The 21,810-nt window shown below is 33.2% G+C and overlaps 1 protein-coding gene across 1 annotated transcript in view; it reads right to left on the bottom strand.

Annotated features, from left to right (window-relative positions):
- Positions 1-1,201: 1,201 nt before the first annotated feature.
- Positions 1,202-21,810, bottom strand: part of LOC129226600 (serine/threonine-protein kinase D3-like) — a 111,830-nt gene continuing 91,221 nt past the window's right edge. The window contains exons 19-22 of the mRNA XM_054861224.1: positions 18,265-18,340; positions 17,965-18,071; positions 10,343-10,428; positions 1,202-1,450 (exon numbers count right to left, since the gene is read on the bottom strand). Coding sequence (XP_054717199.1) covers positions 1,202-1,450; positions 10,343-10,428; positions 17,965-18,071; positions 18,265-18,340 — 518 coding nt within the window. The remainder of the gene's footprint in view (positions 1,451-10,342; positions 10,429-17,964; positions 18,072-18,264; positions 18,341-21,810) is intronic.

The following is a 21,810-nucleotide window of genomic DNA, read 5'->3' as shown; positions in this document are numbered from 1 at the left end:
TCCAATAGAATTTACTGACAAATCATTTAAAATTTCAAATATATAAATTATCAATTCATTAAATAAACTATATCAGACTAAGAAAAACCACTGCAGTAAGGGGTGCTTTTTTTTTTTAATAGCAAAAGTTATTTGCAAAACTCAAATCTGTTAGCAGATACAAAATTAACTTGCAAACTAGATTTAACTATGATGCTTTAGATGTGTGATAGAGTGCTTTCAGAGATAACCAATGTAGTGAGTTATACTGATCAGATATTTTCTGTTCTATGGCAAATGCATAAAATATCACATTTCAAACGGTAACATGTTACCAACCAACTCTAAAACTACAATAATGTGTTAAACTATTAGTATTATTTTAAAAGAACATAATTTGTAGTAAGAAAATAAAATCATTTCTTCATATTATAAAGATTTCCAAAGAAAAAAAACACACAAATCAATAAATGCATGTGCATGAAACGAATCAATTTTAAAGAGTCACAGATCAAACAAATAAAATAAAAAAAAATACTAACAAAATGCATAAATTAAACTCATGCCTTCTATGAATTAATTATATGCTGCTTGCTGTTGATCATTGCATAACTCAACTTAAAATCAATCATTCAACGGCTAAATATTCACAACATTTTTAGCAAACAGAATGAAAGTTGCTTTTAAAACAAAATGCAGCATGTAAAGCATTTAATTTAAAAGCTTAACGGTTTCAAATTCAAAATTTGAAAATATTTTTTGACAATTTATCAAAAATTAGAAAATATTATGAAACAAGATTTTAAAGCAGAGAGGTCACTAATAAATGGTCCAATATGGCATCCCTTTGTTAAAATTAAGGCATTCATTGCACATTTAGAGTAGGTTGGTGAGGAATTCATAAAGCAACTCATCTGATTTGCAAGTCTTGGTCTCAATGCATCCAATGGAACAATTTTTGATTAAAAGCTGAAAATTTCATCACTGAAAAGTATATCATTCGGGATTTAGCGGAATGATTCACTCCTTCTGTTTTGTACAAATTATGATTGGTAAAAACATGAAAATACCTAATATACAAAAAGACAACTAACGCGAGGTAAACTCTGTCATCTCATCTTGTGCATGAGGAAGTTTAAAAATTCTGAAAATGGTGACAACAATTTATTGCACGCATTCTTCTCACCCCTGGAATGAGCACTTCTATTTCCTCCTTCACATTTCAAAGGCGTATCCTCGTGAAAACGTTGTTATTGGCTTCTTCCTCCTTCTTGGCTTCTGGACAAGGCATCAGCTTGGAGGGTGCACGGGGGATTCGGTCGGTCATTCTCTCTTGGGGCACTGGAGGGGGTGGGGGGAGGTTGTGCTCTCGGCGATAAGCGTCCCACCGCGCATCATCCGACTCATGAGTGAGGTATCTCCAACCCACCTGACTCTCCAGTTCCCGAAGATCACACCAAGTTTGGTAGTCCTATGGAAAATGAAAAAATAAGAATAAATTGATCAAAATACAGTGAAGCACTGTTTATATGTTTTTAAAGGGACTGTATGACAAAAGTGTATAAATGAAAAAACATATAATTGGTATACATTAATGTATATTGGACTCTGCAGGGACCAATTTAAAAAATGTATTATTGATAAAAAATGTATAAAAGAGAAACATATAAATAGTGCTTCACTGTATAAGACAAAAATAAGCACATCTGAATCACAACCATGGGCGGATTTATGGGGGGGCGGAGGGGGGCAATGCCCCCCCAGTTTTGGGAGGACTTCATGTAGTAACAACACATCTTCCAAAAATTAAAAAAACATTATTAATTTTTTTTTTTTTGAATGGTTCAGAAGGGCATGGGTGGATTTATAGGGGGGGGGGGCATAGGGGGCAATGCCCCCGAGTTTTGAGAGGACTTTATATAGTAACAACACATCTTCCAAAATCTTAAAACAAAAAAATCATGACTTTTTAATTTTTGAATAGTTAAATGAAAATGAAGAGAAAAGCGAATATCCTTTTCTGATGGGAGAAAAGAAAAGGGGGAAAAAAACGAACATTAAATACAAATAGTACAGCTGTCACTGGGGTGCTGAAAATGTGTCTAAATTCACTATTTTGGACTGAAAATAATTTGGGCAAGTATATGAATGAAAATATAGGCTAAGCAAGCTATACATTAAGCTGCAACACTTATAATAATTGACGATTATTTTAACAAATTAGAACCTAAAGCAAAAGGGAAAAAACTCCCCGCCCCCCTCATTCCCACTAACAGAACTACTCGTTATGATTTGTGTCCACATTTCAAATATATTTTTGCATAATATTTATGTTCTTAGTAGATTAAGTGGCCTTTTGAGAAATTCTAAAAAACATAGTTTTTTTTCCCTTCTCTCTCTCTTTTTTAAAGAGAAAAGAAGAGAGAATAAACACTACCGCAAACTGAATAAATTTCAGTTATCTGAGTGTTCTGATTAAATGAATCTTTTTACTTAGAGGGAGAGTACAATTTTACTAACTTTATAAATACTGTTTAAAAAGTAAAGTAAGTCATAATCATCTAAGTCTAAGTGAGTCAGTCCTTGTCATTATTGAAATCTAAATGATTGAGTCATCACAAGTTTTGGAAAAATTTGCTGACATTTTATAAAAGTCTATAAAAACCTAACAAAGATTGGTAAAATCGTAAAAATCCTTTAGCTGTAAAAACTGACGAATTTTTCGTAAAAATTACAAAAAATCAAGCATAAATTTACAGGTAAGAGTGAATTCCAAACAGGGCAGAATTTCCCTATAAGATAAACAAGCTATTGCTTAGGGCCCCTGCTTTGAAGTGGGTCCCTAACTCCCCAAAAAAAATCATGATTCGTTCCTTAAAAATGGATATTGCGTGAAAAAACTAATTTCATTTTTAAGTGCTTGAAAACCTTGAATATTTGGAAACGTGTGGCTACAAACCTTAAATTTTAAAATTTCTAACAAATGGTAAAGGGGGAGGAATGCCAAAATATGTTTAATTCAGCTTCTTGCCACATCCTGTATTAAAGATGTAAAAATCATGGTTCTCACGCTTGTAACATATTTGAAATAAATTCTTGTGACTCACATGTTTCATATCTTGCTATTTATTCAATTCCGAATGCAGTATTTTGGAAATTCTTTTGTATTGATTGCTTTTATTTTACTTCTGCATATTGTCTATCTGTTTAGCACGGAAAAAAATACACACTACTTCTATTTCTTTTCGTTTTCTGCCCCACTTGCAACTGAAGAAAAGTTGTTGTCATGAGAAATCTATGGTTTCTTTTTTCTTTTAAATTTAAAATAGCTATTTCTCACAAAGTTAGAACAGGACTGTAAAAATTTACAATCAAGTACAAAAATATCAGAGACTGGAAAGTACAAAAGAAGTGTGTTAAATAATTTTATCCATTCTAGAGTCCTTGAAAATAATTAGATCCTAAGCAAAGTAGGCTCCAATTTCTTCTACTGCATATTGTTAATCTGTTTAGCCAGGGGAAAAAAATGATACACTAACTCTATTCCTTTTCGTTTTCTGCACTACTTATAATTAAAAGAAGTTTGTTGTAATGAGAATTCTATAGTTTATTTTTTCTTTCAATGCGACTGTTCTGATTTATGGCTGTTTCTTACAAAGTTTGAACAACACTGTACAACTGTATAATCTAGTTATCAATTTCTATGTCTATCCAATTAACCTTTATAAGGCTTTAAAATGCAGAATTTTATATCCATTTTACAAAATTTCCTCCGAGAGAAAAACCCCCGGCCCTCTAAAATTGGATATATTTTATTTCTCACTCAAAAGGGAGCCCTGTGTCTCTCTCTTGATATCAGCTCCCTCTCTTAAGGTCAATTCAAAAAGGACAGCATGAAAACACACATTAATGGAAACGACACACAAAAAAATAAAGCATGGACTTATGCATTACAGGAAACAGACAAAAACATGGGAGTGGGGGGGGGGGCAATAAAAATGTTGCTAAAAAAAATCCTGCCCCCCCCAGGAACTCAGTCCTAAATCCGCCTATGATCACAACTGGGTCATTCTATATTACAACAACAAATGGACCATGCTGCACCATTTTTGAGTTTGATGAAATTTATGGGTAATATGTTCTCCCAAACTGTTATATTTTTTTATTGGAAAAATTTATTCCCCAAATATAAGTATTTTTTCACTCCGCAGATGAGTAAAATTTGGCATTTTTGATCTTTTTGCTTCCTTTTACAAAAAAGGAAATATTGTATTCGCGAAAATTTTTTCACTCAAAATACGGCCTTAATATCCATTTTGCTCACCCCTGAATTAATGTTGAGTTTTTGTTTCAACCCGACCACAAGTGGATAAGTGACTTTTCTCGTGACGTCCGTATGTATGTCTGTGCGTATGTATGTCGGTATGCGCCCAAAATATCGCAGCCAAAATGTCACCAGTCCAAAATGTCGCCAGTCCAAAATGTCGCCGGCCCAAAATTTGCTAGTTCAATTGGTACGAAAAATTTAAATGTACGTCGATGCTTTTCAGCATAAAAGTTGCGAAAGAATATTAATTGCCTTACAAAGTAAGTTCCTTCAAAAATTCCAAACGTTTTCTCCTGTCTTAATTCGTAAACATCAGACTAATTCCAGAAAATTAATAGTTTTCAGAAAAACATACGTTTTTCTGTATAGTATTACAAGCCTAAACATGCGAAAGGCTGCTGCAACGGAATTCTCTTTCTTGTTTAATATGATTAATAATAATATTATGTCTCAAGATGTAATGCAAGGATTTAGACAAAAAATTGGTATGGAAGTAAAACTAAACTGTTCTAAACGCGAATGAAAGAATAGTGAGGCGCAATGTGAATATGGCAAGAGAATAAGCGGTTTGTATTTTTTGGCGTAATGAAATAAAAACAAATAACTCCTTCACTCTAGCATATTATTACGGTAGCGACAGGTCATTCATTTAGGGGATCAGGCGGAATGGCCCCAGACTTTGAATTTTTTATACATATATATATATATATATATATTATATTTATATATATATATATATAAGTGAAGTGGTTTCTATAGCAATCCTGTGAAATTTGCATTGGTTATACGCTCGTTATCCTCCCTCTCCCCTCCCACTGGAAAAATTCGAAATCACGAGCCAGAGTGGAAGTAAAGTAGAAAAGTATCTTAATGAAATTTTATTTTCTCATAGATTTATTAACATCACTCAAAGAACTGTAAAAAAAAAAAAAAAAAAAAAAAAAAAAACACACGTTGGTCAAAGATCAAAACTGTTCTGAGACTTTTTCTGGAAATGAAACTGGAGAAGTTTAACAAGACTGCTCGAGACCTTCCTCTGAGAGGACATTTGTATGTCCTTTGCGACCGAAATTTTGGGACAGCAAAACAAATGTTTAAAAGAGATGACAGATTATTGCCGTGGGAACTCCAATCTCTTATGAGTAAAATTCTGAAATTACGTCGAAATGTTCAACGTCAAATCTTTTGAAATCAATGAAATCCGTAACTGCTAAAACAGGTGTCTTTTCATTCAGATTTTGGAAAAACGACTCAACGCGATGACAAATATTTTCAACTCTCAACATTCATGAAATTTAAATATTCGATAGAACCTCAAGGGACAATTTCAGAACAGCTATTTTATTGAAGGTTTTCCAAGAGGATACTTTCATGCTTGCGAAGTAGCGCTTGTCAGCTGAATCACATTTTCCAATTTTAAATTGAAAAGAAAAAATTTCATAATGTAGGGTGAAATAACTGATATCAATGAGATTATTCATATCAATTTTGACCTAGATTTATTTTTAAAATGAGTTTCAAAAAGTAATAGTTCCAGCTCAATATAGCTCGGTAATTCAGAAAGAAAAGAATATTGATAATAATAATAAACAAATAAGTTGTTCTCTCTCTGAAAAAATCGCTGTTTTAATTAGTGAATTTTTACTACGAAAATTGTATAAGAAGGCAAACTAAGTTTTTATTTAACACTCCGCTAGTTAAAGTGCTACAAAAATGAGAGGAATACACGGCTAATTTAGATTTTATTGATATCTTGCTCAACCTTTTATATTTAAATTTAGTTGATTTTTCATTGTTTATTTAATTATACTGACTCACGTAAACGATTACGAAACACAACTTAGAACAAAAATAAGGCTTGTTTTCGTTTAATTTCACTTGCATACTACATTTTTGTATGAATCCTTGCATTACTTCTTGAGATATAGCAGTCACATAAAACGATAAAAATTATTCGGTGAGCCATCCTTTTGGGATGACTGAAACCAAAAATAAATGAGCAACTCGCCCTTTAAGATATACCTGTAGACCAAATTTTGTCTTAACCCTTGTACAGTAGACCCTCGTTTTACGCGGGGTTTATGTTCCATGGAAATGCTGCGTAAATTGAAACAGCGTAAATTGAGACCTAATATTAGTGTCAAAATAGGGGTTAGGTTCCGTAGATAAAAAAAAATACTTCATTCTAGTGATGACTAACTGTATGATAAGTTTAATGTGTACTTATATCGATTTTTAGCATAATATGCATAAAGAAAACAAACTAATTTCGTGTTCTGTTTATAAAGAAGAGCTGGCTGATAGTCTTTTGGTAGTCATTAAGAATTTTTCTCTAATTCTTTGCGGAGCATTAACGCATCCATGATCATTTGCGTCATTTCCTTGATAGAATCTTCCTTCCCTAACAGATCAGAAAGATCATTTCTATTGTCTACAAATGGTTCAAAATTTTCAATGTGAGCGTTTTTGGTTGTGTGTCACCAGAGTCGGTATCCTCGTTGGTTTTGACCTCCTTTGTCACTCCTAAAAGCTCTTCTTAAAGTGAATTCTGAACTGTGTGAGTTAAATCACTTTACTTCTGATGGAAAAAGCTCTGGAACCAATCGCATAAAATGTCTCCAAGGACCCAAGTTCGGTTATTAGCAAGCCAAAATGCAGTTTGTTACGTGTAATCTGCAATCTTTAGGAGCTTGGGTTTTGAAAGAGAGGAAAATGTTACCTGTTTGCATTGCCGCATCTGTGTAAAACCGAAACTCATCTGCGTAAATTAAAAAAAAGGTGTCAAATCTTCAACCGCGTATAATTGAAACCGTGTAAAATAAACCGGCTTAAAACGAGGGTCTACTGTATTACTTTCTGAGATATATTAGTCACAGATAATAAAAAAGGAAGGAAAAAAAAACATTCGATTGCTCCACCCTCTGGTGTTATTGGCCCCAAAATCTGTCCCCCTGCTGCTTCCTAACATTTTATTTGATTCCGTTCATTTTTTGAGCAATGACAGTCACGCATATTGATGAAAACGTTTAGTTACTCCATTATCTTGAACAAATTGATGCAAAAAAACACTCAGCCCTAAATCATATATGGGTACTTGCGGGTATCGTTCGAATTCTTACTACAGGTTTTGAATGGCCCCAAAAAATCGATCACACACAAACGCACACTATTTTTTAAAAAAAGTTTAAAATAATTTAGCGAACGTCAGAACTGAGTGCCGTCAGAACGTTTTACAGTTGGTAGATAGCGAGTCACAAGAAATGAGATAACGTAACGCTTGTATTCTATTTGTTTGCTGAAAAACAGCCGAGAGTTGCGAATCAAAACGGAATATTTTTTTTAGAATTTATCAAGAAACTCATTTAGTCCAGTCCCATTTTTAACAAAGACGTTCACTGAAGGCAGTTATCATTCGCAAATTTGGTGCTAAACAGCATTTTTGTACATTTGCATTTTTCTTACCGACTGAATGAGCGAATTTTGGATCCACGACATTTTGGACAGACGACATTTTGGACCGGCGACATTTTGGCCCGGCGACATTTTGGACAGATGACATTTTGGCCCGGCGACATTTTCGACCGGCGGCATTTTGGCCGCGACATTTTGACCCAAACCATGTATGTCACATAACTCAAGAACGGTATGTCCTAGAAAGTTGAAATTTGATATGTAGACTCCTAGTGGGGTCTAGTTGTGCACCTCCCTTTTTGGTTACATTCGAATATTCCAAAAGGGGTCTTTTGCACCTTTTTGGGGAGAAATCAATGTCAATTTCAATGCAAACTCAAGTGGTGTTATAATTGATGCAAACACTTGGCAATATATCGCCAACCTTTTGGTCGCCAACTTGGCAACAAATTTGACGAATCTGGTTTCAATTTGGCCATTGTTGATGAGTTAACTATTGAACTACATTAAAATTGCCAAGAATGGGGAAATAACTTTAAATTGGTGTAAAAGGAAGTCATGTGATGCACACATCAGCTCGTTTTCTAAAAGCTCTAGGATATTTATTTAAAATAGTAGGAAGTTCAAACATGGCTTATTATAAAGCTGAAAGAGTGAACTTTCACTTGTGCACAAACTAAACTAGTATGTTGTGGCCATCACGAAACTTTCTTCTATATTTTTCTTTTTGTTTTTTTTTCTGATCCCTCCCCATGCTTGACGAGGAAGCAATATTCCCAACAAAAACAAAATTACACATGCAAAAACTTGACGACTATCCCAATGTCTGAATTATTGCAAAAGCAAAGCAAAGAGCGAAAATTGAAAGTTATTTTAAAAGCCTTGCTTGAATTAATTACAAATATTTTATTTGTTAACAAACATAAGATGGCAACAGTTAAAAATTTTAAATCATTGAGATAATATTTCCTATCATTTCCATACAATTAAAATCACGAGAAATACGCAGACGACAATCTATTACGATTTATCTTTCTTATTGTTGCATTAATAAAAATATTTTTATTCGCAAAAAAAAAAAAAAATCAACACCTCTTGGAGCGATCGGCGTCAAAATTGAACCAAAGCCTGTTTACATATGGATTCACATATATTCCAAATTTCAACCAGAACGTAGCATTACTTCTTGAGATAGGGCACTCAAAATGGAAAAAAAGAACGGGTGATTGCGCTACCCCCTTTTTAGCTGTTAACACAAAAATAAAATCAGTTCTTATACCCACTAAGGGCTACTTGCCGATAAATTTTTCTTTCATTCCGTTCATTATTTCTTGAGATACAGCAGTCACAATTGACGACAAAAAACATTCTATAGCTCAACCCCCGTTTGAGTTATTGACACCAAAATTGAATCAGCACCTGTTCCTGTTAATACCAACATATGGACCAAATTTTGTTTGATTCCGCCAGTTACTTCCTGAGGAATAGCAAGCACGCGTAACTCGAAAAACGTCCCATTGCTATACCCCCCTTGGAGGAATTCGCGCCAAAAACTAATGGGCACAAGTTCACATACGGGCACATATGTGTACCAAATTTCGTTCGATTTCATGCGGTAGTTTTTGCTGTAGAGCGGCCACAAAAAACTGGTCACACACAGACGTGACACACATACATACACACACACATACATACATACACACACACATACACACACACACACACACACAGACAGACATTTTCAAAAAATGGTCGAAATGGACTCAGCACACCTCAAAACGTTCGAATCCGTCAAAATTCGAAATTCGAAAATTTGCACGAATCCAATACTTTCTTCTATATATTAGATATAGAAGAAAGTAAAAATTTAAGTTAAGCCTGGTTAACATTTTTGGTGGTAAAATCACGGTACTTTCTTTACTTTCTGAAGTTTAAAAAAAAAAAAAAAAAAATTTGAATTTTGTCATCTTGAAATCAAATTATGTTTTTCGCAATCACGAGTGTGTGTTTGTATGTATGTGTGTGTGTGTGGGGGGGGTATGTGTATGTGTGTGTAAGCATATGTGTTTGTGTCTGTGTGCAGGCATGAATGTGTGAGCAGTTGTGTGTATTTGTGTGTATGTGTAGGTGTCTGTATGCATGCGTGTATGTGTGTAGGGGTATGTGTGTGTATGGTGGTGTTTGTGTATGTGTGTGTATGTGTTTGTGTGTGCATGTATGTGTTTGTGTGTGTGTAGGATATGGACGCAACCTGGAGACGGTTTTCGCTAGAGGAGCAGCATCATGAGGCCGGCCGACGCGACGGGTGGTGCTGGCAGAGGGTGGCGCCGCGCCAGTGGGAAAAATGATAGCACGCCAAAAACAGTCAAATGAAAGCATTAAGCAATGGTGATTGCTCAAAAAAAGACAATCAAACATAAGCAATTTGAAAATTTTTTGCTCTTTTTCTTTTAAATAAGAGAAAAAAAAAAAAAAAAAAACTCAGTACTTTTAATAAATAGTTTAAAATGTTGGATGAAATAAGCTACAAAAATTTTCAAAAAGCATGGTACTAGACATGAAAACTGTATGGGTGTTTGAAAACAAGTATATAAAAAGGAATTTCAACTAAAAAGAATATCTAACCTGCAACCAAGCATGAGACAAAGATTTATCCACTGTAAATCTTTTACGAGTTTTGACTTGAAGAAGATTATTGATCAAATCGATAGCTGAAACAAAAATTAATGCATTTAAAAACACAACATGGTTTCAAAAAATAAGAATTAATGCATTATCTATACCAAATCAAACATTAACCACTAAATACAATAAAGACAAATATTTTGATATTTCAAACAAACATTATCCAAAATTAAAATTTCAAAAGAGTCCCATAATCTTAATTATGAAAGAAATAGTTTATAAGTAGGAAAAATATTGCATACATAATCTGGATCAATATATGCAACAGTAACTAACTACAAACACATACATATCAATGTTTGTTGCTGTGTTTTGACATGACAAGGGCTCCCAACACATTTTAGCCATAGAAAAGGGTAAAAGAGGACCACTTTTAACCAAAAAGGGGACTAAAGAGGACCAGTTAGGATTAAAATGACAGCTTGGGAGGACCATTTGTAGTTAAACCCAGAGAAGCACCAAAAAGCAAATTAGCTGCCTGCTGCTAAATCCATGAAGATAATTCGTTAATTAATCATGATTTTTAATGATACAATTCTTTTATCACCTTCTGTACAGCTGAACTTTTTCTCTATTGAATTATATTATCTACACAAACATTTGGATGGGAGGGGGGGGGGGGCGACAAACAGGCATGTAACTAACGATCTTACAGGGTAATTTTAATTGAAAAATAAATTTTCTACTAATTGACAGGTGAAAACTGGCTGATTATAAATAATCAGCTAAGTGACCAATGAATCAGTGCATAGGTAAGACCTTTTAGACACAGTTATTACAGAAAATCACATAGCACATAGTCCTTTACAAAAATTTTCATGTAACCAGTTTAAACAGAATTCATTTTGATATAAGGTACTGCAAGACAAAAAGATATACAGCAGTAAGTTACCGCCCCTAAGCCAGGGCTAAGGCAAAACTACAACATGCAATATACCAGACAGTCTGGTTAGCACATCCTGAGTCTGCTGTCTCAGGATGTGATAACCGGGCTGTTTGGTATATTGCAAAAAGATATAGTTTAGAGCAGCGGTTCCCAAACTCTTTAAGACGCGGAACCCTTAGTGCTTTGCTTTCACCCTAAGGAACCCCATCACTGTTTATGGATTAAATACAAAATGTTAACGATCTTGGGGTCAAATGATAATGATGAAAATTCATTCAAATGCTTTCTTCTACATTAGAAAAAACTATTAATCCCGTGAAAATTTTCGTATTTTAAGATTAACGCATTTTAAGGTGTGCTGATGTTTAGACCATTTTTGGAAACTATCTGCCTGTCTGTTTGTTTGTTTGCATGTATTTGACCAAATTATTGTTGGCGTTGTAATTCAAAACGTAATGCATGGACTTGAACAAAACTTGGCACACACATGCACCCCCCACGTGAACCGGTAATGATTAGTTTTAGCACCCGTCTCTTCAGAAGATTACAATTCCGAATGCTTTCGGCTATTAGTCTGCTGTATTTGAAACTAATACAAGGATTCTCACAAAAGTTGGTACTCATATGCACCACAATGGGAGAGAAGCTGAAAAGATTTTGCAGTCATTTATTTCCTATGGGTATCAGAACAAAAGAATTGCTTTTTTCTCGAAAACTAATTTAAGTATTTTAACAAAAACTAGTACGAGGGAACCTCAACTGAAATATTTGTGGATTAGTTTTGAGTTGACTTTGGCATTGATTGATTGCTCAAGGAAAGGAGGTGCATCAAGTGCTTTTGTCATCCTATGTGAATGATGTTCTTTTGCATGATTAAACCCCTGTGCATTATCAGAACTAGAACTGCGGCCAAGACACGTAACCTATGCAACTTGATTTCGATGATACATAAACTTGAAATTCCTCCAGGGGTAAAAATTGCTCCAACCTGGTAAATGCAAAAGTTCATAAATATTGATTGCTCAAGTGAAATTTACAGAAGAAAGTTTCATGATTTCCACTTCATAATTCACTTCCTACTGCAAGATTTTTCGGGCCTATCACAGAGGTAGTTTCACTTCTTTATAGGGTCCTGAAGTAAGCTCTGTTTTTTTGACTCAGGTCAGACCAGGAAGCAAAAGTAACCAGATTCAAAAACCTCAGAAATACTGATTTGAAATAAAATAATGGAAGACTTAGGGACCAACCGCGACTAATTTAACAAGCACAAGTCAAATTAGCTCACAAGGGGGATCTTTAACCATTGTTATTATCGAACCTGTGATACTTCTCAGGGGTGATTGTGAGTTCATCAAAAAATACCTGAAAATTTCAAAGCGAGAACGGGGGGGGGGGGGGGGGTAATCCTTGGCCCCCTATTATTTAAGTGCACCTTTGCCCTAGTTTTAAATAGTTCTGAGTCAAAATATTGTGTGTACATTTCGTTAAATTTTTAATGGATTACAAAGTTACTTTTGAGCTGGTGTTATACAAATTATCTTGACATTTGTCCATCTTAAGGCTCTTGCAGGTATATTTGATGAGTATTATATAATTTTTTTAAAAAATTGCAGAGGTAGGAAGATAAAAGCGTAACGAAAAAAACATAATTCCGGTATTTTTGGACATGAAAATACTGGAAATGTGTCTGAAAATACCGGAAATTCGGTAAAATACCGAAACACAATCACCCCTGACTTCTGCCACAAGTCTGGTGCCTTACCTATAAGGATACCTCGACCAGTGCTCACAGCATACTAGTTAACTTTGTACAAAAAGCAACTTCTTAAAAAAATGGAAGCTGTATCAGTAAAGACAATCATGTTTAATTTGCAATAAGGCATATACTTAAAATTAAAATTTTGCATGTCTTTGAGGAAAATTATATTAATTTGAAGAATGAAATTGATTTATTGTATTACTGATAACTGCTGTAAACTCTGAGTCTATGCAAAAAGTTGAGTCTGTACAAGAGCAGAATCCATTTTAGAACTGAATTTGCTTTTCATGTACACCATGGCTAGAAAACTTTAATTTCACAGATAATTTGTTATGTGCCGAAGCTGTTTTAAGATATATAGAGCTTTCTTAGCCAATAACTAGTACTCCTCTGCAACACCAATCCAAAACTCTTTGAGCAGGGGAAGAATTCCACAAGGATTTTATAAGGTTTTCCGAATGGCCAGCAATGCTTTTTTTAAATACCAGGAAATAGTTGTACTGCCTTTTCTTCAAATAGTTTTTTTTTTTTTTTTTTGCAGAACTTTACTTGAGGAGAGGAAAATATTCTATGTTGTTTCCTCTTAAACAGAGAGTACAAAAACTCAGCTTTCCTTTTGCTAGGTTAGTTTGTCTCTCACAACGAAAGAGGTAACTTTGTCCTTGAATGAAAATAGAGACGATTCAGTTTACCAAAAATATAGGCAACAGATGGGCAGATTATATCAACCGACGTCATGCAAAACATTGAAAACTGCTAAAGATATTATTGTTTTTTGCTCCAGCTGAAAAACTTCATCTATAAGGTCATACAATCTTTCAAAAGCGTTTGTTTTAGATAGCTACTGTATTTTGCACAGTAAAGTAGGGATTTGTGATGATTACTCATATCTTCATAAATCGTGCTCAATAGTACTTACTGGAGATAACGAGATTTGAAAAAACAACAACTTCTGAAGCTTCATCAAGAACTTTCTTTAAATCAGAGAGTGTTTTTTTTATGCTGGCATAACGATATGATACAATGACGCCTACTTCTTCAATTTAGAGCAGCATTTTTTATCCCTGAAAGTTTCTCTTTTTTTGAAATTACTGTGAAAATTATTAATTTATACAATTCTTGGCGGAACCCTTTTCACCCTTCAGTGAGACACACTTTGGGAATCGCTGGTTTAGAGACCAGGAGAGAGGCATCAACAAAAGTCGGACTTTTGTGGGATGTCTTTTCATCCATAAGCTCATTACTTTTTGCATTGAAAAAGGCATTCCTAGTAACGCCGAAGCATGTGTCTTTATTAATCTGCAATTAGTGCTTTTTGACGTTGTTGTTTGTTACCTTACGTTTCAGCACATAGATATTTATCTCATATCTGACTATGCTGGAAAAATTTCTAAATTGAATTTATGACTTCTGAATGACATTGTTGTGATCTAATCAGAATTATAATCATCATTTCAAAAAAACTACATCACATATCCTTCAGTATTGGATCTAAAAAACAAATTGCTGGCACTATCAATATTCAGTGAAGAGAAAAAAATATATATATAAAAGAGGTATTAAGGTTAAGATATCACATAAGATAGAGAAAACAAATCAAACTTTATTTTTTTCCTAGTTGTCTATGCTTTGAATCACTATCTCCTCCCTCCTCACTTTCAAATCGCCTCTTATGATTTGGTCAGTAAAGTGTCTAAAGTTGATTGAACTGTTAAAGTTTTCAACATTAGAAAAGCATACTTTCACTGTTCTATTGTACCACTTCACAAATATTACATTTTGACAGAACTCTTAGTTATATGCAGGATTTCCTTTTATCTTACATAACAGAGGGATTTTAGGCACTTGAAGATGTAGTGTTTAGTTTGACTTACTTCAATAGAAGGAAAACCTTCAAATAATATACAACACAGAAAAACTTTACATCAAACAACTTTAAATCGTTTGTTAGTATTAAATTGATAAACATAGCAGACAGAAAGGGGATTAAAAAAAAAAAATTAGGACCTTTTTACGACATTAAATATCAAATATCAACAGAAACAAATACCGATACTTTGAGGGGCCGTAATGGTGGGAGCCTCTACGTGGTACACTAAACCCCCATCTTCTGCCCCTTACAGATGTTTGATCAAATCTGTACTTGGTCAGCAGCTTTGGTGTGAAAAATTAATTAGGCAATGGGCAATGGCACTGGACCAGATCCTATATTTGAATCCAGGGCGGCAAAAGTCCTAAGTGTTTAGAAAAGTTCAAAAGGAAATCAAGGGTGCATACATGCACCCCTTTTAACTAGGGGTAAACCCATAGAAGCTCAAAAGGTGGCTGTGGAATGTGCACCTCATTGCGTGCCCCTGCTTTGAACATATGCTTTGTTTTTTTAACCTTTGATTGTACAATTGCAACAACTTAGTAACCTTTCAAATCCTTTGATAAAAGTTTTAGTAAAGAAAGATGTAAAAAAAAAAAAAAAATCACAGCTTTCCTAGCTTTCTTTGAGGTGAAATACAGAGGGTGATATTTTATTAAAAGATGTATCAGGGTTCATACACTTTTGGTTAAGAAAAGTTCCCTGACTTTTCCAGGTTTTCCAGGTAGTTTTTTAGAAAATTCCAGGTTACTCGCTTCATTAAAAATTTAAGTTTAAATAGTAATATTTTCAAAATAATTAAAATTGTTTAAAGTAGCAATGCAGAAGAACTGAAACTTCTCCCCTTAGATTAAAAAAAAAAAAAAAAACCTTGGATTTTTTTTCCTTTGTTTTCTCTGTCAAAATTTTAAGTCTTTTTAAAACATTTTGTTCAAAATTGTTTTAATTTGTTTACTATTTGTTGAAAACAGAGTACTTTCAACTTATTTAAGCGTTTTTTTTTTGATGTCACGCGTAATATTATAGCGTTTTGCTGTAGTCCTGCAGCAACCTTTTAGCATCTACTTTTGGTTTACAATACTTTTTATTTTCTTATAAGTAGGTTACACAAAACATATTGAGCAAAATGCAAAGCTAAATTTTAGTATAAATATGGTTAACTTGTTGCATCAATTGGCATACCATGTAATGCATAGTAACAAAAATCAACATCCGCCGATCATAGGTCAATGCCAATAATCTTTTTTTTTTCACATATTAAAGGACGCTTACATTAAAATTTCAAATTTTCTTTTCCAGAAAGTATTAGTTAATTTTCAAAAATTCACAACTTTTTGCACATTTTAATGTTATTTTCAATGTTACTCATTGATATAAACATCCAATTCTGTTTCTGGAAGTTTAAGTCTACTTCCATTGTGCAAACGATCAAATATGGCGACAAAGTGAAAAATTTAAAATAATATGTAGATTTTTGGATTTGTAGTATAAAAGTAGTAATAAATAATTAATAATCCTTAAAAGGATACAATAAAAGCAAAATAGTCAGTATTTAGCACATAAGAGTCTAAATCAATTAAAACAAAAAAATGTTATGAAGATTAAATTTTGCATTTTTCCAGAAAATAATTACAAATTATCCGGAAAAAAAGGCACAATTTGTGTTGTTTTCAATAATTTGCATTGCAATTAACATCCAATGCCGTTTTCGGCATTGGATGGACACAAGACTTAAAAAGTCTTGTGTACTTCCATCTTGGGAATGACCAAATATGGCGGCTATGCCCAAAAATAAGAAATAACTTTTTTAATTTGTCGCATGAAGACAATTAAAAAATAATTAATCTTCATGAAACTACAATTCATTGAAAAGTTTTTATCACATTTGCGTCCGAGGCAGTGAGGATAAGATTAAGTTTTAAGAACAAAATTTTTCATTTCTCAAGAAAATTATTTTAAATAACAATAGAAAAACAATTTGTAGACCATTTTTTGTTATTTTCATCAGTTTTCAATTAAAGAAAACATCCAATTCTGCTTTGTTTTTAGAAACTTAGGCATTTTAGGATCGTATCTACATCTATCTTGTGAATGACCAAAGATGGCGACTACGTTTCACACGTAGCTGAAATGATTTTCCGATAAAAAAAAAAAAAAAAACTATTTTCCCCGATCGACCTTCCCCCATCTACAGGTTGTGCTTCCGAAGCAGTAAATTGTCTTCTCTCCTTTTGAGTTTGTGCATAATTGCTGTTCACCTGATTTTTTTTTCCCTTGGGAACTACTGAGAGCCAAAAACGGCGGCTGCTGAAGATTTTTTGGGTCGCCACTTTTTTATTGCTTTAAAATTGTTACAATTTCTTTTAAATACATCGATAAAAATGAAGATTAGATCTCATAAAACCAAATTCCCTGGGAAAAAATTGGGAAAAGAAAAATTTTGGGGACACATTTGGAAAATTCCCTGACATTTTTGACTATGTCATTTTCCATGATAATTCCAAGTTTTCCCGGAGCGTACGAACCCTGAACCGAATAGAATGTTGTGGCAACCCATCTAAAACTTTAGGCAGTAGAAAGAAATGCGTTCCCCTCCCTGACTCCATGTAAGAAAATCTTCGCTCTTTTGGCGCATTTTTCGTTGTGAAAAAAAAAAACGTTCATTTCTCGATCGCAGTTTTTAAGTGCCAGCGTCGGTTTAGATAAAAATTTACAATTTTTTTCGTGAAATCACAATAAAAACGAAGACTAGATCTCATGGTACTTAATTCCTTGGGAAAAAAAATTTTTGGAGGACAAAATTTGAAAACTCCCTGCCTTTTCCCTGACATTTTTGACAGTGTCATTTTCCCTGACAATTCCCAGAATTCCCGGAGCGTACGAACCCTGGATGTTTACTTCTCTATAATTCAAAAATCAAAATTTCAATGTTATATTTTATTATAAATTAATGCACAAGTCTAAATAAATGAACATATAAAATAAAATACATAAAATTAAATAATAATGAATAAAAGATTTTAAAAAATATTGAACTGAATACCAACCATCAGATGAGACCTCTTTCCAAGGACAAGGAGGATACATGAAAGCTGCATTCTGTATTTGATCGTTGATATCCTCATCCTCATTAAAAGGAAAGGTACCACTTAAACTGCAATGGAATTAAAAGTACTTTAAATCAAATGAAAAACTATTAAATAGGTGAAAAACTTTAAAAGGAATTCCATCACTTATAAAATAATATTTTATTCAGCTTAAAAAACTAATTTGCTTCTTACCAGCAGAGTCTTTTTACAACATCAAAATCAAAAAAGGAAAAAAAAAGAAAAGTTTAAAACATTTACCTAACATAAACAATAACTCCGACAGACCACATATCCAGTGAGCGATTGTAGCCTTTATTCCTGAGAACTTCTGGAGCTATAGAACAGAAAAATAATTTTATTTAACAGTTTAAAAAATGAACAGGCGATGTTGGTTAGATATTTAACATACACACTATAAAAGTCTGCTTAGCTGAATTGAGGCTAAATAAGTTGAGTTATCTGTAATGTCCTCAAAATCATAAATCCAAAGAAAACATATTGTACCAAACAGAGGGCTTGAGTAAACTAGACCAAACTACCACAAAATATATGTTCATATACCACAATACTAAAAATGCAATTTTCAATTTTAATATTGAACAGAAGAGTAATGTCTGACATAGTCACTAAATTATCATAAAATATATTTTAAAATATAATTTTAATCAAATGTTGTGGAATTAAGAAACAGTGAAGTTATAATCACACCCAGAATATGCTTTAAATTCAATAAAATTTAGTATGTTTACAAAATATTTAACTCTCACAGCTTATTGTATTATTAGATAATGCATAAAATGTTAACCTTAATTTTATACAGAAAATTGATAAAAACAACACCGTTATTTTGAAAATTGCAAAAGGAATTGCATATATATGCTTTGGTAGTAGTATAATGGTCCCCTTTAACGACATAAAAGTTGTGATTTTCAGGCTACAAGACTTGACTTCATTTACTAATGTCCCAAAACTCACAACTTTAATAACTCTTAAAGGAATTTATTTTGTAATCACTGATTCACAACATTGTTTCTTTCATATTTTTAAAATGTTTTAAAATATACATGGAGGAAAGTCATGAAGCTTCTTAACTATATTCTTACTGCTTTAACCCAGGAAAACTTGCACAGTGTCCTGAGTCATCCCAATTACCTTAAACTTTCTATTTAGAGTGTGCAACTCAACTGATATTAATCAGATCTTAAGTAGCTTAATTTCTGAGTGTTTTCTTTCAAGAGCACTTAGACCAAGATCCCACTAAGCTTGACCTACCCTCATCGAGTTTCCAAAAATAATTACCATAGGTAAAGCGTAAAAGTCGTAAATAAAAAGTGAAAGTAAGAATTTTCTACCTCTTTCAGTAGGGTTGCCAGGGGTTGAAAGGTGCCTAAAAATGAGTAACTTACCTTCATCGAGTTTTCAAAATTTGTTATCATAAATGAAGAGTAAAATATGGAAATAAAACGCTTAAATAAGGTTGCCTACCTTTTTCGATCTCTAATCAGGGTTGTCAGGGGCTAAAAGGTGCCCAAAGAGGGAGATAATTTACCCCTTTACAAGTTTCCGGAAATTGTTGTCATAAATGACGAGTTTTAGCTGTAAAAAAAAAACGCTAAAGTAAGGTTGTTTACCTTTTTCCGAACCCTAAACGGGTTTGCTAGAGGCTAAAAGGTGTCCAAAAATGAGTAATTTACTCTCATCAAGTTTCCATTTATGTCATATAAAAAAATGTAGGTAAAAATATTACAAAACTGATGGTATAGGGTTGCCCAAGCAAAAGTGGTTCAATCATAGGGTTGTCGCTATTCAAAGTTTCGATTTGGAAACTTCAAATATTTTTGGCACCTAATAATAATTTTTGGGCACTTTTTAGCCCCTGACAACCCTGATTAGTTACACCTGAAAGAGGTAGAAATTCTTACTTTTACGTTTTATTTCCAGTACCTGGACGACCGAACCTCGCTCGGCTTTAAAAGAATTATTTTTTGTCAGCTTGTTTTTTTTCTTAGGTTAGGTACTTTTTCAAATATACTTGAAAAGCATCATGTAAACGAAATATTAAGGCTCTCGCCAGTCGTTGGATATGCTTCTGAGAAACGAGAGATATCCATGTAAACACTTCATCATCATTATAATCATTTCAGCTACAACAAGCCTACTATTAAATACAGACCTCCTCTCTCTCACAGACATCCAACAAGGGAATCTCTGAGCTGGTTGCGTATAAATATTTAACGTACGGTATTGACAAAATGTAGTTTCTAAGACCAAACATGGCGACAATAAATATGAAAAATTGGATTGAAAATGCGCCGCAACCTTCTTATAACATTAAAGTACCAAACAAAAAAGATTCTGAATGCAATTAAATCAACATTTTGCTTTAAGCTATCTGTTACATTTTTGTTTCCACTATACAATTTTCCGGTCATTTATCAAAAGAGTTGCGATTCACGAGTTTATCCCAATCGAGATTTTCATTTGGAATAAGTACTTTTAGAAGTTGGTCACTTTATGCCAGAAAATGCTACATATAGCATGCTATCCATAAAAACCGATGATCCACAAACCACTCCAACAAATTATAACAACAAAATATAAAGTCTCAAAACATATGTTTTTCCAAAACAGAATTTAGATGCATGATTAAAAAAATATAAAACTGTTTGAAGTGTAAAAGAGAAAATAAGTAAATAAAATAAAATAAGAAGTCAAGCAATAGTTTTGCAGAAAAAAAAGCCTTACATCGACTTACATAATGCCTTTGAATTTGTTTTTAGCCAAGCATTATTGAAATTAACCAAAGTGGCTAATATCAGCCAAGCCTATCAACCCTAAGCAAGTATCCTTATATATTATTTCTATAGCCTGTTCTTGGTTTCTACGCCAGATTTTCCTTAATTCTTGATCGATTTCTGTGATTTACACTTTATTTTAAAGCTTATGGTGCTGGCTACTGACGAAAAATAGACCCACGGTCTAAAAATTGTTTTTTTCAGCCGAAAAAACCAGTTTTAAAGAACCAGAATGAGGTTTTCGGTTAAACTTATAACTTTAACTTGCACTATGACCGACAGAGCTGAATAGCTTGATTGGCAGAGCGTTCTCCTCGTAACCAGGAGGATGAGCGTTCGGGCCCACGTCCGGACAATCTGCATCAAAAAATTAGCATGAACACTTAATGAAGTGAAAAACAAATATGAGGGAATAGAATAAATGAGAAGGAAATGCTACTTGCTGTTATGGAAACTTGATGCGACTTTGTGCTAAATTGCTTCTGAATTGTACGTTTTTTTTTTTTTTTTTTTTTTTTTTAATTTTAAAGCTTTGGCTCTGGTAAGAAAATTAAAGCATAATGTAAGCGAAAATATAAGTAACAGGTTTAAGATTTCAGACTATAATAGAATTGTTTTTTGTTCAGAAAAAAATAATAAATCGTATATTGAAATATATATTCTTCTAATGAGTTTTTGACTCTTTGTAGAAATAAAAAAAATACTACCTCAATTTGAATGGTAAAATATATATTTTTTCTACTTTTTGCAAAAAAAAAAGCTTATCACATTTTTACTACATTCGAAAAGCTACGCTTAAAATAGAGCATAGTTCAATTTATTTTGTATTTTAACCGCGCTGTTAAATGATGAACATGTGCTGCCATCTAAGTCATAACGGTTCAAGCTGCCTGCGGTAACGAATTGTAAAAATTTTCAAAAATAAAAACATTTCTCTTCAATATCTTATATATTGTTCCCTTCTCATTTTAAAACTTATCAGGCTGGCTAATGATGAAAAATAGACTTA

This window comes from Uloborus diversus, chromosome 7, assembly GCF_026930045.1.
Source record: "Uloborus diversus isolate 005 chromosome 7, Udiv.v.3.1, whole genome shotgun sequence".
NCBI classification, from domain to species: Eukaryota; Metazoa; Arthropoda; class Arachnida; order Araneae; family Uloboridae; genus Uloborus; species Uloborus diversus.
Note: the sequence above shows the minus strand (reverse complement) of the source record. Positions and strands in the feature narration are given on the sequence as shown.